Raw genomic sequence first — 19,708 nt, 5'->3', positions numbered from 1 at the left:
GTTTAATTCATTAACAATTATTTTTTGATTAATATTTGCCATCATTCTGACAGATAAAGAAGGAATACTCATTTAAGTTACATTGCAGTTCATTTGAAAAGTTCTATGTGGCTTCTTTTTAAGACAAAAAACAAAAAATTTTAAGAATAGACTTTATTTCCAGATACTTAACAGCACATATTTCTGTATGGCTCAGGTACAATTTTCTTATTTTTTTAATGATAATGGAAGCCTTATGGTTTCCAAGTCAGTACACAGAAGTTACATAAAAGACTTTAGTAACTAGATATTGCTTACTGGAGACAATCTTAAATTCCTTAAAACGGAGTGAAAGATCATGAGATAAAGCCTCCTACTTTTATAGTTTTTTTTCAATTAATAAGAGCTATGCTGTAACCAGACACACACAGGCACACACAAACACAACTTGCACAAAAGCTTACCAAGACATTTTTTATCTATATTGACGTAACCAGATAACACATTGTGTCACTTGGAAAGGCTGTTCTCAGATGTAACATTTCTTTCAAATCTACTAATCCAATCATACGATGGCTGGCTCTGTAACATGCCTTCAGCAACTGTTGCAACATCCGTTTGCTTCGCAGTAATATATAATTTACGTGATAACATTTAGAATAACAATTTTTTATTGATCGATAAACCCCTAGTAAAATAACGTTTTAATAGATAGGAACACATTTTGAAATTTATTATGTTTTGCATATAGAACTATTTGTCACATCAAGATGCAGAAAGTAGAGCACATGACTTTTCTTAAACATCAGATGCCTAAATTCTAATTTATATACCTTCAATCACAAAAATATTGAACACACAGTTTTAATAAAAGTCCCTGGGTTTCTGAGGGCACCATGTTGTGAAATACACCGATAAAAATATGAACTGACAATGGAATTTTAAAAGTTTCTGAGAAGGTGATAGAAGATGCTCTTAACTCACAATCTGTTAATTTTTTTATTAAGTGCTACCCACCTGTTTGATTACGTCGAATGTTGGTGCTGTCTCTCAATGTATTCCTAGGCAGCATTTAAATTCTATTTTCAGTTAATATAAAGTTCCTTCTCCCAAAATCACAACAGAACGTGACCACAATCCCAGAAGAATTTTATTCAAACTGACTGGCTGTGTAAACTTGTACACATGTATCTAATACACATTTCAATTGCATTATATTCATTTATTAGTGCGTTATAAACATCTGAGAACAACAATTTAATAAACTCTATGCTTTGGTGTTTCAATTAATGACCCGCAGTATAATTACTTTAACCACCCCTCAACTATAAAATACAGAATACTTCAAAACTGTTAATCTTTACCACTGAAAATATTCATTAGTACTCGCTCTTTCCATAACAGACGTAAAAAATTAAAATTTCAAGGAAATCTGAGAATCCTATAAAAATAAAAGCTTTGGCCACTGCATAAAAAACATATGAAGAGATAACTAAATAAAATGGGAGAACTACTGTCTGTTAGAAACAGTTGAATATTAGCCCATCTGAAGGAACTCTTATTTCCTACACCTGAGAAACCAATTTCAAAAAGTAAGGCAGATTCATTATTACTGCACTGCGGCGGAGGTTTATGCTAAAACGCTAGACATCTTACTTGCAACTGCTATTTAATTGTTTATATGTACATATATTTGCAGTTTATTTCCTTGCTGAAAATTATTAACTGTCAAGAACTACCACCAGTCATATATTGCAGTTTTGTCAACTGATATACACAATGGGTAAAACATGTCTCTCAGATCATTCATCAGACCAATAGTCAGTATAATGAAGTACAAAAATATTTCGAAATAATTTATAAAAACCATATTTTAAATAATTATCTCTACTGCACTGCAAGGAAATTTTATTTGCTGCTCTTATTATGTAATTGATTCTTTGAATGGTTAAATATTAACAATCTGCAACAATGTAGTATAGTCATGTTTGTGATATGGTAAGTATTGTCTTTGATCACGTCTTCAAGAAGGTGTCACTGTTGGCCCAACGTTATTATGAAGGTGTTATGAGGTTATCGTTTCAGTGTCAATATGGACGTGTGTTAGTGCATGAATTGGGCTAAGATTTTGTTAATTTCTATTCACTACTCTCCCTTCAGGTCCTCTTCTTTGAAAGTGAGCGCATTTCTGAACAGAACTACCTAACTGTAACTTTATCAGTTTAAGATAAATTAAAGCTATAAATCAGACCAACGTAAAAGTATTTATACCAATCAATATCTATAATGTAAACTAGTGTATTATTCAGTCTTCGAGTACTGACGCACTGTTAGTATGACGGCAGTCCCAGATCGCGATATCTTCTACATATGTACAGTGACACTGAAATTCATTTCTTCCGTTGTGAAGAGCATATGGGGAAGTCCTGACCAGCTATGTAAGTTACCAACCCATAGATACAGCTTGTGAACCTATTTAAGTTCAAAACAAGAAACCGCGTTGGTAGCAACCAATTCTATGAACCAGTATCAGTTGAAATCCCTATGTTGCGTTAAGTTTCAGCTGTTCGTGTGTATACTGCATTCGACTTCACAATGGCACTCTGAGATTTTGTACTTCTGCTTCTCCATATCTCCCACAGGACTCCCCAAACAATAAATTGAGGACCATCACTCGCAAAATGTCAACCAGTTGTATACCATCTGCACGACAAACTTTCATTTCAAATAACTATGTGTCAATAACCTTTAAGGTGCAAGACGTCCGATTATATATCTTTTTGCTCAGTTTTGTTTTCCACATCGAAATATCTTTCACGTTTTGTTTCTCAACTCTGAGTTTATTAGCAAATGAATTCACAACAATAGTATTCGGCAGCACATGCTAATCCGAGCACAAAGAATAAATATAAAACCTTTCATCGTAGGTCTTCATTTCACGACGACACACCGACGATGAAATCAAATACGAACTCGATCATGGCACATATCTCTCTCTCTCTCTCTCTCTCTCTCTCTCTCTCTCTCTCTATCTCCCCCCTCCGTCGTCCCCATCCCCTCTCCCAATCCCTCTCTCCGTCTTCATCTCCCCACACAACCATAGTATCATGTGCTTTAGATCTTCCGATCACCATAAAACATACTATCTTCGAAAATGATATAGAAGCCTAACAGGGGCTTTTGTGCAAAAATATCTTTCTATCAATTAATTTTAGAATATGGGATACGTGTCACGTATGTACCACCCACTCTGAATCTTTCTCGGTCTTTCGCAAATAACACAGTAACTTGCGTTTCTGTTGAGATACTGTTCCTATGAGAATTGTACGGAGCTGAATAAGCGTGTCCAATTAGCATTCTCGATATACTTTTTGCACATTCGCGATGATTAAATATTCGTTTTTACGCAGCGTTTGCATTAACTAGGTAACAGCTGATGTTGATGTTTAGGCCCTCCAACTTATCGAGTTTCTAGTAGAGTTACACCACGAGGAATCTTCTGGCGGACCGCTTCCCGAATGATTATTCAATTTGTCAGTTGCCATAGCACGCGTCCCACTCTCACTTTGTTACGCTGACAATAACTACACAATACATTCGGCTTAAAATGTGACTGCAGAAGGTGAGGGTATACAATGGTGGTTATGTACGACGTTGTAGGCTGCGGAATAGCCGAGCCTTGCGGCCGGGTTGCGAGCTGCGCCGCTAGGTGTCTCGCCAGTAGCGGCCGGCGCCGCGACGTCACTGTGGCCCGACCCCGTGGGCCGCTAGTAGAAGGACGGCCAGCGGTCGTCGACGGGGCTGAGCGGCTCGACCGCGGGGGCGGCGGCGGAGGCGACGCACTGGAAGGCGTAGTTGGCGCCGCCGTTGCTGTCCCAGAACTGCGCGCCGCGGCACTGGAAGCGCACGGCCAGCTCGAGGCGGCCGCCGGCGGGCAGCGCGTCCGCGTACACCACGAACGAGAAGCGGTCCGAGAAGCCGTCGCACGAGCCGTCCACGTAGCGCGCCTGCACGTCCGCCCACGTGCGCCAGCCGTCCATCGTGTAGCGCACGTGCACCGACTTGTGGAAGTCCAGGTTCCGCACGCGCACCACGCCGCTCAGCGACAGCAGCGCCGGGTCCTGCAGCGTGGCGCTCTCCAGGCACACCTGCCGGCACACACAACCAGAAAAGTGTGTCTAGCGGACCAAATTTGGAAACGGGTTCTCCTCAGTAACTCGTACCAAAATGGACTCGTGTTTACGCGCAAAGGAACAGGTGGTTTAATGGGTCCCACTTTGATTTTTTATAGTTACTGGCACAATTTCGTTTATATCTACTTAAGGGGAGTAGGACGTCAAACGGGCCGACTTGGAGCAGGAGAGGCACCAGAGGACATTTTAATTTCCACTATCTATACTTTTACAAATAAATTCATAAAACTTTACAATGAAACGAAATGAACACTCTTAGCTCTGAGCTCTGAGCACTATGGGACTTAACATCTATGGTCATCAGTCAACACTCTTAGCTGCTTACAGGCTTTGACATGTCAACGGGGACAGATGAAAATGTGTGCCCCGACCGGGACTCGAACCCGACATCTCCTGCTTACATGGCAGACGCTCTATCCATTTTTTTTAAATCTCATTTTTGTTCGTTTCATCTGCTCGGGGCGGACGTCGCAAGACACCCGTTTAAGTTCATCGTTGATCCATTAACTCAGTTTTTTTTTTTTTATTACAGAGGGCAGCTAACCCTCTGACCAAACACGCTAAGCTACCGTGCCGGCTTCCATCTGAGCCACCGAGGACACAGAGGATAGCGCGACTGCAGGGATTTATCTCTGGCACGCCTCCCGCGACATGTCCGAAAGAACAGATACCATCTTAATAAATATATAGTTAAGGCTAACCGGCCACTTGACCATCTTCTTCTCCTGTGCGAATGCACAAACAGTGCCCGAACTCTTACGGGAATCGGAAACGCGACGCGAGTAATGAGTATAATGGACGGGGGCACTACGAATGTAGTGCGGGACAATACGTTGAGAATGTGGGTTTCGCGGGAGGCGTGCCAGAGATAAATCCCTGCAGTCGCGCTATCCTCTGTGTCCTCGGTGGCTCAGATGGATGCTACACGGTAACTCAGCGTGTTCGGTCAGAAGGCTAGCTGCCCTCTGTAATAAAAAAACTGAGTTAATGAATCAACAACGAAATGAAACGGGTGTCTTTCGACGTCCGCAACGAGCAGATATAACTAACGAAAACGAACAAAATGAGATTTAAAAAAATGGATAGAACGTCTGCCATGTAAGCAGGAGATCCCGGGTTCGAGTCCCGGTCGGGGCACACATTTTCATCTGTCCCCGTTGACGTATGTCAACGCCTGTAAGCAGCTAAGGGTGTTCATTTCATTGTAATTTCATTCTAACGAGCTGCTTGGTCACCGATAGTATCTGTTCTTTCGGACATGTCCGAGGGTGTTCATTCATCTTAATAAATACATCATAAAACTTTGTCAGCACGACCAGGAAGGATTCAGAATTCACACTCATAGCAGTGGAAGTTCGAAAACATAACAAAATAAATTTTTTTTACGTGTGAAATTTCATCATTTTTTCACTTACTAATGGCACCATTTGTTGCTATAGGTACACTTTTATTCATAAGTAAGAGAGATGGTTCGATGAATTTTGCACAGCATACAAACCATACTTAAACGTGTATGAAACTCTAGAATTTTCCAAATCTATTAAAAACTGTGGTAAAAATTGAGGGAATTAACTATAAAATTTGTGTTTTTTCTAAACATGAAGTTTAAAATACAACAGATCATTCTTTTTTTCATAAATTAAATAAATTCTAGAGTTTCATACACCTGTAAGTATGGTATGTAAGCTGTGCAAAATTCATCGAAGAATCTCTCTAACTTATGAAGAAAAGTGTACGTATAGCAACAAATGCAGCCTTTAGTAAGTGCAAAAATGATGAAATTTCACACGTAAAAAATTTATTTTGTTACGTTGTCGAACTTCCACGGCAATGAGTGTGAATCCTGAATCCTTCCTGGTGATGCTGACAAAGTTTTATTAATTTATTTGTAAAAGTATAGACACTGGAAATTAAAATGTCCTGTGATGCCTCTCCTGCTCCAAGTCGGCCCGTTTGGCATCCTACCCCCCTTAAGAGTTGCTGTGAACGTACTCTGACATGTCTTTGACTTATCATACATTTTATCTGGAATAATGCATGGGGAAAAAAATATAATTTGTTTCATGGAAACTTACACAATCTGCGAAAATAAAGTCGTTTTGGTAATTTGAGCCCTATGGGATAAATTAAATAGATTAAACCAGAACATACAAGAAAGTTAGTTTTATTAAATCCTATATAATTGCAAGAGTGCACAGTGTGGAACCCGACTACGATGTCGTCCCTTACACAGATTTCAAAAATCATGTTTATCAAGATTCATATAGCTTCAATATATTGAAAAATACTATTTACAAAAATCACACACGCCTCAGTCTCACGACCAGCAGACAAAATTAGCTTCCTTCTGATTTTTCGTCTAACTGCCCTTCGAAAGGCAAGTCACGAGGAAAGAGTCTCTGAAGGCTTGCTTCAGGTGTATAAACAGTTTTTCTGCGTTATTTAGGTCAGTTCTTTTCTCTGATACTGCCTTTAAGACTCCTACCATGTCTTGTTTATCCCAAGTTTTTCCCCCCTGCAAGTTAACTCTTTGGGGCGTCTGCAACACAAAGTTGAGCAGCAACTCTGTTGTGATTATAATTTGGTCCCCTTTTGTTTTGGAGGCTCATACTGCCAGCAGGAAAAGGGCTCATACTAACACCGCCATGTTTTTGTACAAAAACTTACCGTCTAATCTTAAGGATAAATTAAAATATTAATACTGGAACATAATGTTCCGTACATTTGCAACAGGAAAAGAATATCACAATGTGTAACTTCACAAACATAGGTATAGTAATACTGCTTCAAATGTCTACCTCACCTTTTCGGCGATGAAAAGAGGGTAACCTCGCTGTTCGCTTGGAAAACTAGCTACTGCGGCAAGGTGCTCTACAGGCGAAACTACGAACTAGTACTAGTAACTAAGGCATTCATCATCGGAATGCGCAGTGCTGTTTATTAGATATTTAGGGAACCCAAGTTACCCGCAGGTGGCCACGATATCACCCTTACCTGTACATGATCTAGAATGAAATTTTCACTCCACTGCGGAGTGCATGCTGATATGAAACTTCGTCCGAGACTCTAACTCGGGACCTTCGCCTTAAGCAGGTAAGTGCTCTACCGACTGAGCTACCCAAGCACGGTAGAGCGTCTCTCCGAGTTCTAGTCTCGTTAGGGCACACAGTTTTAATGCACCAGAAAATTACAAACACTATCTAATCAAAAGTGTCCAGACACTATTAATGGACATTAATATGGGGCTTCCCGTCCCTCTTTGTGACGGCTTAGGCTCTACTGGGAACACTTTCAATGAAGTATGTGAATGCCTGGTGAGAAACGGCAGCCCATTCTTCCTCAAGATCCAAAACCAAAGGAGGTAGTGATGCTGGACACTGGGGTCTGGAGCAAAGCTGATGTTCTAACTCATCCCAAATCTGTTCCATTAGAGGCAAGTCGAGACCCTGGTTAGAATAGACCGTTTCAGAAATGTTATTGTCCACATACCATTGCTTCACAGATGATTCTTTTTATAACCTAGTATACTGTCACAATATTCGTACCTGAACTCTACGTCTATTGTACACAGTACACAATGCTGTAAAATGTTTTCATACGCTTCTGTAGTCAGAATTTTCTCGAGTCCAATAAGAGGACCACACACTAACCACGTATATCACCCCCTTACCATAACACCGCCTCCTCTGTACTCCACTGCTCGCACTACACATGACGGAACGTAAGGTTCGCCAGGCATTCACCAAATTCAAAACCTTCCATCGGATTGCTGTAGTGTATGCCATGGCTCATCACTCCAAATCACTCTTTTCCAGTCACCAACTGTCCAGTGTTGTCGCTCTTTGCTCCGCCTCACACAGCGCTCACCATGGACTACACGAATGTGACTTATGTGGAGCTGCTCGACCGTTATACCACATTCTTTTAACTTCAATGCGCTAGCTGGACTGCTGGTAACACTTTTGAATTCGCGAGTGATTACTTCCGATGATTTCGTGTGACTTTTACGATCACCCTCGGCAGTTCTCGACCGACCCTCTGTGTCAGTACATGAAGTCTGCTTGGTTTTTGTTTAGCTACGGTTATTCAATAGATTCACTCCACGTCACCAAGACTGTTGGGCAGCTTTAAAAGGGTTGAAATGTCCCTGATTGATCTATTATTCAGGTGAGTACTTCCCGGTCACGTTCGAAGTCACTGAGCTCTCATGACCGACTCGCTCTGCCTTTACTACTTCTCTACTGCTAACGCAACACTCGCCGCCTCCTTCTATACCGGCAGGTCCGCCTCTCATCACATTGAGTGGTCAATTCCGCGTTACGTAGGATGTCCGGATACTGTAGATCAGATAGTGTGAGCTCACGAGGCAAAAATTTACTCGTCCCCTTAGAAAATGACACTGGTCGTTCTGGTAAACTGCAAATGGTACGGAGCTGTTACCAGACATCGAAGTAGTGCGTATGTGCCAGTCGGTTGTATGCAACCGGAGCAGTAAGATGGAACGACGCACAGACGCGACAGAATGGCAAAAGGGAGGTGTGGCATTTGGACTTGCCCATGACCACACCGTGAATGAAGTTGTCTGATTTGTTCGTGTATCAACTGTACAGCTTGTCTACAAAGAATGGCGCACCAAAGACTATCGTTCACATCGGCACTTAAAGCTGTAGTGGGTCAAACAGTGGAGTGACAAAATAACTGAGTGGAGACATGTGATGTTTCTGGACGAGTCAAGATTTTGCCTGTTTTCAAATGATGCAAAGCATCGAGTGTACCAACAGCAAAATGCGGTGTTTAGCATGCAATGTTAGGAAAGTGTAATTCGGGTCTGAAGCGATTCCGGGATATTTTTGTACCCGACTTGCGACCATACATTCAGGCTAATCTGAACAAGAGCCAGGATATTTATTTTAACATTCTCGATATCGTACTTTTTTTTTTCATTAGGGTGAGAATGCTGTGGACTTATCTTCCGAGATGATACCAGCTGTGTTCACAGGGCTGTTCACATACTGCCTGGTTTGACTAACACTTAGCCACTCTATAGAACTTCGGCTCGATCGTTAAACCACACGATTTAAATCCCATAGAAAATGTCGAGGCATGTTTGTAGCAGCGGGTGAAGCCTAGGAATCAGCATCCCCATAATTTGACAGCTTTATGGGACCTTACATGTACAACACTTTCCTGAGCTATACATTAACGCCGGTGTTTCATCAGCATCATACGAGACCCAACCTTTTTGCCTTTTTTGTCTGCAAACTAGACACGTCACAAGTAAATCTCAGAATATAAAAGCATCTGAATCCACATGGTGATGATGATGTGATTACTAAAATGTATAGCAGTAGTAATTAAAACATAAAATCCATGATTGCGTAGTAGTTGTGTATAGTATGTAACCAGTTGTAGCCCTTGTCACACAGTGTATTATGGAACATGAATTTGAATTCGAGTTTTGTCACGTTTAAATCTAACCAAAAAGGTTGAGATTCGAAAAAAAAAGTACAATGTTCTTTCAGTAGTAAAAAGACAAAGTTTCGGGAACCCGTTTACATATTATTACTCGTTGTTTTGTTATGGGGGAAACAAATTACCTTCAAAGCTTTCTAAGGCCAGCAAACCTTTTACTGGCAAATTGACCAAATGTAGACACGTCAATACTTCATGGTGTTCTGGACGATGTGTCGACAAGTAAAGACAAAGGGACGGTAATCGGCAAGTATTTTCGTACACCAACCGGAGTGTCGCTTTGCAAGACTTTTCGATCCCTTGAAGCGCCTGCCGCCATCCGAGTTCAAATGGTTGAAATGGCTCTACGCACTATGGGACTTAACATCTGAAGCCATCAGTCCCCTAGACTTAGAACTACTTGAACGTAACTAACCTAAGGACATCACACATCGCCGGCCGCGGTGGTCTCGCGGTTCTAGGCGCGCAGTCCGGAACCGTGCGACTGCTACGGTCGCAGGTTCGAATCCTGCCTCGGGCATGGATGTGTGTGATGTCCTTAGGTTAGTTAGGTTTAAGTAGTTCTAAGTTCTAGTGGACTAATGACCACAGCAGTTGAGTCCCATAGTGCTCAGAGCCATTTTTTGAACATCACACATCCATGCCCGAGTCAGGATTCGAACCTGCAACCGTAGCAGCCGCGTGGTTCCGGACTGAAGCGCGTAGAACCGCTCGGCCACAGCGGCCGGCCGTCGTCCGAATAAAAGCACAAGTGGAGGTGGTGTGTGTGTGTGTGTGTGTGTGTGTGTGTGTGTGTGTGTGTGTGTGTGTGTGTGTGTGTGTGTGTGTGTTGAGATTTAGTTCACTTCAAAAAAAGAATAGGCTGCAACAGTGACAACGAAGTCGAGATGAAGGAAAAGCCAGACGTGCTACAGCGAAGGTGACTGAATGCTGGTACGATAGCAAGGATGCTTAAAGTATTTCCCTCTTCTCACAAGCGGTAAAATACGATATCTACTGGAACATAGCCCGCATGCTACGTAACATAAAAGAATAGGAATCTCATTGACTACCGTACAATTTTCTTCGGTGATGAGTTCCGCTTCGAACTGAGCCCCATTGACCAACGAAGACGTGTGTAGAGACAACCCGGTCAGTGGTGGGATAATAATCTCTCAGTCGCCCGCCACACGGTTCAACACCCAGGAGTGATGGTCTAGGATTGGTTGTCATCCGCGGCACTCTTACTGCACAGCGGTACGTCAGCAATATTCTACGCCCCATTTTATCGCCCTTCGTGGCAAACCATCCTGGGCTGACATTCCAGCAAGATACTGCCCGCCCGCACAGACCAGAGATTCTACTGCTTGTCTTCGTGTCTGCCAAATCCTGCCTCGGCCAGCAAGGCCCCCGGATCTAACCCCAATTGAGAGCGTTTGGAGCATTATGGGCAGGGCCCTCCAATCATCTCAGCATTTTGACACACTAACACGTCAGTTCGACGGATTTTTTTCAAGCTATCGCTTAGAAGGACATCCAACAACTCTGTCAATTAACGCCATGCCGAATAATTGCATCCATAAGAGCCAGGTGTGGACCAACGCGTTATTAACTTGCTCATTTTATGAACTTCTTTCTCTTTAACAAATCATCCAGATTTTCTGAAACCGTAATCATTTTTTGTCTTTACATTTAGATAACATCTACAGATTTTCGTCCAATTCTGATAATTTTTCGTGATGCCTCTTTGTTTTGTTTTTCCCCTTTAGAGTGTAACTAAACAGAGCTAACTCGACAAATGTCGTATAAAAGTGTACGGAGCACTACAGTATAAGCTACTTAACAGGTGCCTACCCTTCCTCGATATCCTAATAATGAAGAAAACGCACGGCACACTGGGACACTCCGTCTACCGAAAGAAAACAACCACACAGACCTGTACCTCAACGCCAACAGCTGCCATCACCCAGCAGCACAAAAGAAACCCGTGCTCACTACCCTTGTCCGCAGAGCTCATGACATACGCGACAAGGACGGTTTATCTACTGAGATTCAGCACCCGAAGAAAACCTTCCAGAATAACTGCTGCACTGAAACAAGGAACCTCTTCTGCTGTCAACGGGACAGTTATTTGCGATCCTGTTATCTTGTTACTAATTGTTCAAACTCTATAATCACAGAAAACTATATAGTTCTTCCTGCATGTATTAAGCATTTGTCTGTTACGCCGCTTGGTTGAAACTATTAATATTGCCACCTTTTCCTATGTCTTCTGAAATATCTTCTGTCCACCAGCCGACCGCTGTGGCCGAGCGTTTCTAGGCGCTTCAATCCGGAACCGCGCTGCTGCTGCTACTGTCGCAGGTTCGAATCCTGCCTCGGGCATGAATGTGTGTGATGTCCTTAGCTTAGTTAGGTTTAAGTAGTTCTAAATCTAGGGGACTGATGGCCTCAGATGTTAAGTCCCATAGTGCTTAGAGCCATTTGAATCATTTCTGTCCACTGCGCAATAATTCATCGTTAATTTTGTTATTCGGTCGTCTTCTATTCTTGTGACATGACAGTTCTAGTTGTTCCCGTATTCATTAATTTGCTCATTTGAGCCTCTATGATGTCAGCATGCATCCTCCCATCTGACAGCATTATGAGTATCTCCGATGGTAGTGATATTTGTTCATTTTCTTTTTCTTACAGCCCACGGTTCACTTCCACGTATCATTTTGCAGAACTTCAGTAGAGATTCCTTTCTTGCTTTACTTCTGTGGATTCTATATTTTGTTCTGTTAATATAATTAAATCTTTCTGCTTTCTTTCGTGTCTTCATTTCTGTCACGAATGAGATAGTATTTCCTAAAAAGATAAGTAAGTTTACTCTTTCTACTTTCTCATCACTTCTTATTGTTTGGATGGGAATCGGCTGCTGGACGCTAGAAGCCATAACTTTTCTTTTCTAGAAAGATACCAACAGATGATACAACTTTGCTGTTGCGGATAAAATACGAGCATCTATTTGCAATGTGTTATCGCTATCAGCAATCAGAATTTGATCACCAGCAAAAAGTAATGTTACAAAATGATTCGTATCGTTGAAGTCGTTAGTATAAAGACTTAATTTCCTTTTCGATTACCTAAGCACGTCGTCAATTTAAATATTAAATAAAATCAGAGACAAACTCCATTCTTGTCTTATTCCCAAATTTGACCTGTCTTTTCTCACTTGGTACATGCTTTCTACTACCTTTAGTGTTGTTGTTGTGGTGGTCTTCAGTCCTGAGACTGGTTTGATGCAGCTCTCCATGCTACTCTATCCTGTGCAATCTTCTTCATCTCCCAGTACTTACTGCAACCTACATCCTTCTGAATCTGCTTAGTGTATTCATCTCTTGGTCTCCCTCTACGATTTTTACCCTCCACGCTGCCCTCCAATTCTAAATTTGTGATCCCTTGATGCCTCAGAACATGTCCTACCAACCGGTCCCTTCTTCTTGTCAAGTTGTGCCACAAACTTCTCTTCTTCCCAATTCTATTCAATACCTCCTCATTAGTTATGTGATCTACCCATCTAATCTTCAGCATTCTTCTGTAGCACCACATTTCGAAAGCTCCTAGTCTCTTCTTGTCCGAACTATTTATCGTCCATGTTTCACTTCCATACACACACTCCATACAAATACTTTCAGAAACGACTTCCTGACATTTAAATCTATACTCGATATTAACAAATTTCTCTTCTTCAGAAACGCTTTCCTTCGCATTGCCAGTCTACATTTTATATCCTCTCTACTTCGAACATCATCAGTTATTTTGCTCCCCAAATGGCAAAACTCCTTTACTACTTTAAGTGTCTCATTTCCTAATCTAATTCGCTCAGCAGCACCCGACTTACTTCGACTAAATTCCATTATCCTCGTTTTGCTTTTGTTGATGTTCATCTTATAACCTCCTTTGAAGGCACTGTCCATTTCGTTCAACTGCTCTTCCAAGTCTTTTGCTGTCTCGGACAGCCTTACCTTTAGTAAGAGCAGATATATTCCTCTTGTGTTCATTCTCTTTCATAGCTTCTCTCCACTTACTTTATCAAAAACTTTTACGCTACAACTTGGCGATGGCCACATTTCGATACGTTTATTCGTTCTAGATGTGATGGAGATGGTTTGTGTTAGCTTCCTCATCGTGAATACATAGGGAGGAAGAGAGAGAGATCCAAGTTTCCTGTACTGTAGTTTGTTTTTATGGCCCTAAATTAGTCAGGGCACGAGGCTGATTGTAAACGGACGTGGCACCGTGTCAAGAGCGCCTGGCACCGCTTAGCTGGTGGCCGGCGGTATGCGCGGCTATTTCCACTGGCGTTTACGTCCCGGCGCCAGCAAACGTTAGCCAGCGTGCAAGAACCCGATTTGCAAGTGAAATGTACTGAGTTATTTGCTCTCCGCCTGTTGACGGAGCTGTCCAGAAGATGGTTTACGTATAGTGCGTTCACCGTGATTACTTCTGGCTAAACCTCTCACACAGTTCCTGGAAGCACTGTCCATGAACAGGCAGAAACGTGTTAGCTCTCAACTCGATCCCTGTATACTACCATCACACTGTTTAAATACGTAGTGCGAACAAGACGGGCCGTCGCAGTAGAAGTGAGTAGCAAAGACCTTTGCTGCACATCAATAATGCGGTTCATGTCAGGGTCAATGTTCGCCGCGACGGGAGCGAACTTAACGCGTGGTGTATCTGAGTGGCGAATACCTGAGGGACCACGGCTATCTACGGTTGGATTCCGATTTCAAGAACCTGCCGATCACGAGCAGCGTGCTCTTAAGCGCCCCTAAGCCGTTGTCACACCATAACCTCGGAGTGTTTCAGTTGAGTGTGACAGCAAAAGCTATTACGTCTATAAGAATTGACGTCTGCACTTAATCGCGTAGATAGCGAAACCTCCGGTTAACCGTGCACTTTCGAGCTGTATTGTGTATTCTCGGTATTCTTCTCGCGTCGAAAATATCAACTTTTGACGATATCCTTCATGAAATGTATTCGCAGCTGCGAATATGAATCACCTCCAGATGTACAGGGTGTTTCAAAAAAGACTTTACAACTTTGAAAATTTATATGAATTAATTCATAGTACCTACAGAGGTGATCGTGGTGTCAATTTGTATGGGAAACACACTAAATGTAGTCTAGTGTAGTTTGCTACTGCCGAATCACACCATAAGGAGCACTAGCGGCAGTGGCGTTAAAGGTGGCTTGCTTCACTGGACACTAGCGTGCTAGCTGTGTGTTTTGGTTTGAAGAATCGCTGCCGGCGACAACAGTTCAGCGTAATTTCCGTACCAAGTACGCTGTAGATAGATATGTCACAGCAATTTTTGATATCACAGATCGATGAGGATGACTAGAAACTAAATGTTTACTTCATGCAAAGTGGTGCACCACCCCATTACCTGGCTGACGTCCGTGACTTTCTCAGTGAGCGCTTTCCAGGTCAATGGATTGACCGTGATGCGCCAACTGAATGGCCAAGTTCCCCAGACCTGACACATGATTTTTTCAACGGGGATTCGTCAAGGATATCGTGTTTCTATCTTCTGTGCCGGCTTCTCTACCTGAACTTACAGCAAGAATTTACGTCGCCACTGAACAAGTTATACCTGCAATGCTACAGCGAGTTTGGGAAGAAATTCACTTCAGATTGTTCAAATGGCTCTGAGCACTATGGGACTTAACATCTGAGGTCATAGGTCCCAGAGACTTAGAACTACTTAAACCTAACTAACCTAAGAACATCACACACATCCATGCCCGAGGCAGGATTCGAACCTGCGACCGTAGCGGCCGCTCGGCTCCAGACTGTATCGCCTAGAACCGCTCGGCCACCCCGGCCAGCGACTTCAGATGGGAGTGTGCAGGATAACCAACTGAAGGTAGAAAAAAGAACTGTGTGTGTTTCTCTACAAAATAACACTGAACCCAGATCTATATCTTCTTTCAATAAATTTATATGAATTTTTAAAGTTGTAAAGTCCTTTTGAAACACCCTGTATAATGGAATGACAACAGTGGAAATTTGTGCTGGACCGGAACTCGAACCCGGATTTCCCAATTTACGCGAGACGTCACCTTAACCGCTTCGTCTATCCGAACACGATTCACGGTCATACCCAGACTTCCATGTGTCATACCTGTACTCGTAGTTCCCAGTAATGTTATTCCCGAAAAGGGAGTCATTTAATTTTAAATTGCTGGCCCGGTATTGGCCAATAAACACTAAACTGCAGTCGCTGCATTGTAAAGAAGTACGATGCGATGTTCTCTCGGACTTGCGTGCATGTCGGATGGAATACCGGCCGCTGTGACCGAGCGGTTCTAGGCGCTTCAGTCTGGAACCGCGCAACCGCTACGGTCGCAGGTTCGAACCCTGCCTCGGGCATGGATGTGTGTGATGTCCTTAGGTTAGCTGGGTTTAAGTAGTTCTACGTTCTAGGGGACTGATGACCTCAGATGTTAAGTCCCATAGCGCTCAGAGCCATTTGAACCATTTTTCGGGTGGAACATTGTCATCGTACTTCTTCAAAACGCAGGCACTGCAGCTTCGGATTCAGGGTGCTCGGAAATTCCGGCTACAAACTTCTAGGATCTGTAGAGGGGAGTGAGTACATAATATTTTGAATAGGAACCCGCGCCTGGAAAGGTACCGTTTCCGTACTATAGCTGCTGATAAAATGTTTGCTAGATAGATATGCAACAAGGTAATCATGGTGGGAGGGTGGTTACGTCGGATCATCTGATGTCATTTGACGTCTGACCTACCTCTCTCACCTGGTTCGAGCCTCGTTCACGTATATGTGAGTGTTAGAGCAACATGGTTAAGTTCACGCTTGCAGAATACACCGACATGATCCTTCTGAATGTCGAAGCTCATAGTAATGGAAGAGCTGCTCGTTGCCTTTATTGTTCTGGACAACGTCCGACTCCATCGCACACCCTTTCCGCCACAATTACGCAACGGCTTCGAGAAAGGGTACCTTCAAGGTTAGCAGGCGTGACTGTGGTGCTCCAAGGAAACGTTGCACATTCGAATTAGAAGAGACCATACTACATCACGTTCAAGAGGATTCGTCAATGAGTACACGAGCAATTTCTTTGGCTATTTATGAGTGGACTGGTAAAACACTTGATGTAATGGGTCACGCCTAACCAACTAATTGTAAAAGTGGTCCCGTTTCCAACTTGTTTTCAAATGATTGTAGCACGGAAAAGATAAGTTTCAGGAAATGGGTTCTAGTTCAAAATACTATCTACTCACTCACTTCTACACGTCCTAGAAGTCTGTAACGGGAATTTCCGAAAACCCTGTATTTCATCAGTGTCTTCGTCAGAAAAGCAACTCACTGTCGATGTAGTAATGGAGTCACGCTCATGTCGATGTACGCGCATCCACAACGAAGGGGCTTCCGTAGAGAGACCAGACTAACCTATACTTCCTGAAGAAGTGTACCAGACTATTCAGTTGTTGCAGGGACAACGATCTGGAAAACTGACAAATCTAGCCTCTTAACATTAGGCAACATGGCCTGACTGTGCTTGTACTGCAAACAGCAGAAATCAAGTTGACACTAAAGAAAGTTAGATCCCTTAATCGGGCAGGAAGGTCACAGAAATTAAAAGGGGAAATATATAGGTTGAAGTCATACGCAGTGCGAATTAGAGAAGCGCGCTAACAGGAAGAACACGTATTCTGATCAGGTGCGTACACGGTCATAAAATAGAGGTAATACAGGATTATATCTAGTAATTAATAAAAATAGGAATGAAAGTACGCTACTATGAACAGAATAGTGAATGCACTACCGTAGTCAATATAGGAACGAAACCATCATTCAGCAGAATAGTAGAAGCTTATTTGCCATCTAGCTTCGCAGATGATGGCATTGAAGAAATGAATGGTGAAAGAAGAGAAATTATTTAAATAGTTAAAGTAGGCGAAACTGTAGTTGTAATTGGGAAGTGAAGTCCGATAGTAGAAAAAATAAGAGAAGGAAAAATAGCACGCGAACATGGGGGAAAGAAATGAAAGAGGAAGCCGTCAGGTAGAATTCTGCACAGAGCATAATTTAGTTATCGATAACATTTGGTTTAAATAATCCATAAGAAGATTGTATACTTGGAAGACACATGGATACAATGGAAGATTTAACGTTGAATATATGGTGGTAAGACGATTTAGAAATCAGATTTTAAACTGTAAGACATTTCCAGGAGCAGTTGTGGACTCTGACTGTAATTTATTGGTCATTATCTCCAGATTAAAACTGAAGAAATTGAAACAAAGGTATGCAGTTAGGCCATGGGCCCTGAATGAATTTAAAGAGCCAGAGGTTGTTTAGGGTGTCAGGGGGAGCATTAGCCAACAGCTTTTCTGAAACGGGGTAAGGAGTTCAGAAGAAGACGAATGTATAGCTTTGAAAGATTAAATACTGAAGGCAGTTAAGAATAAATTATTTATATAGACAAGATCTAGTAGAAATCCTCGGACAACAAGGCTAAATTTTATTTAACTGACGAAAGGATAAAATATACAAAATACTGCAAATAAAGCAAAGGGGAGTACATATGTCTAAACAATGAGACTTACAGAAAATGCGAAATCGCTTAGAATAAATGGCTAGAGAACAAATGCAAGGATGTAGAAACAGGCATGACTTGAGGAAAATTAGAGACGTTTGGAGGAAAGATAAGCAATTTCATGACTATTAAGAACTCAGATGGCAAGCCATTACCAAAGAACTGCAAGGTGGAAGAAATATACAGATCAGAAAGGCTACACAAGAGAAACAAACATGAAGACAATATAATGAAAAGCAAAGAGGAAGCAAATTAACATGAGATTAGAGGTATGATAACGCAAAAATTATTTTACAGAACACAAAGATCTTAATGGAAACGAGGCCCCTGGCGCAGATAACCTTACCTCTCAATCAGTATTACTGATACCCTTGGGCGGGCCGTATGCGACGTTTATAGCTACAAAGGCTTCTAGGGCTGGTGTCAACCTTATTCAAGTCGTCCTCAACGTACTGCCGCATCATCTCATAAAATAATTAAGTAATAAAATAAACCGATGTTTAACAATGTAGAATGGATCACGCTATGACTGGACTGCAGTGTGAAAACTAAATGTATTTACAACTTGTTCGGAAACCTGATTGCAATTATTAGAGTCAAAAGACATGAAAGGGAAGCAGTAGTTGAAGAGGGAGTGAGACATATTAATGACTATCCCTGTTATTGAATATGTACCTAGAGAAAGTGTTGAAGAAAACTGAAGAAATGTATGGAAAGGGAATTAAAGTTGAAAATAAAGAAAGAAATTAGATTTGGCCAGGACATTGCAATTCTGACAGACATAACAAAGGACTTTGAAGATCAGCTGAATGGAACTGATATCTCAAAGAGGTTATTAAAAGGGAAACAACAAAAATACAACAATGGTGGTGGAATGTAGTCTAATTACATCAGGTGGTGCTGAGGGCATTACGTCCTGAGAGACTAAATGTAGTATATGACTTTCGGTACTTCCGAAGCGAAATAGTTTACTGCAGCACAAGTGTAAACTAATAATAGAACGAAAAATATTCTGATCCACATCTATATGATTACTCTGCAATTCACATTTAAGTGCTTGGCAGAGGGTTCATCGAACCACAATTATACTATCTCTCTACCATTCCACTCCCGAACAGCGCGCGGGAAAAACGAACACCTAAGCCTTACTGTTCGAGCTCTGATTTCTCTTATTTTATTTTGATGATCATTCCTACCTATGTAGGATGGGCCCAACAAAATATTTTCGCATTCGGAAGAGAAAGTTGGCGACTGAAATTTCGTAAATAGATCTCGCCGCGACGAAAAACGTCTTTGCTTTAATGACTTCCATCCCAACTCGCGTATCATATCTGCCACACTCTCTCCCCTATTACGTGATAATACAAAACGAGCTGCCCTTTTTTGCACCCTTTCGATGTCCTCCGTCAATACCACCTGGTAAGGATCCCACACCGCGCAGCAATATTCTAACAGAGGACGAACGA

At 42.1% G+C, this 19,708-nt stretch overlaps 1 protein-coding gene across 2 annotated transcripts in view; it reads right to left on the bottom strand.

The window, feature by feature from the left end:
• Positions 1–343: 343 nt before the first annotated feature.
• The window catches only part of LOC126251420 (glycogen-binding subunit 76A), a 486,662-nt gene continuing 467,297 nt past the window's right edge, over positions 344–19,708 (bottom strand). For both annotated transcript variants that reach the window (XM_049951835.1, XM_049951834.1), the window contains exon 5: positions 344–4,127. In XM_049951835.1, the coding sequence (XP_049807792.1) occupies positions 3,747–4,127 (381 nt within the window). In that variant the 3' untranslated portion in view covers positions 344–3,746. The remainder of the gene's footprint in view (positions 4,128–19,708) is intronic.

Source organism: Schistocerca nitens, chromosome 4, assembly GCF_023898315.1.
Source record: "Schistocerca nitens isolate TAMUIC-IGC-003100 chromosome 4, iqSchNite1.1, whole genome shotgun sequence".
Lineage (NCBI taxonomy): Eukaryota > Metazoa > Arthropoda > Insecta > Orthoptera > Acrididae > Schistocerca > Schistocerca nitens.
This window is presented reverse-complemented; position numbering and strand designations above follow the sequence as displayed.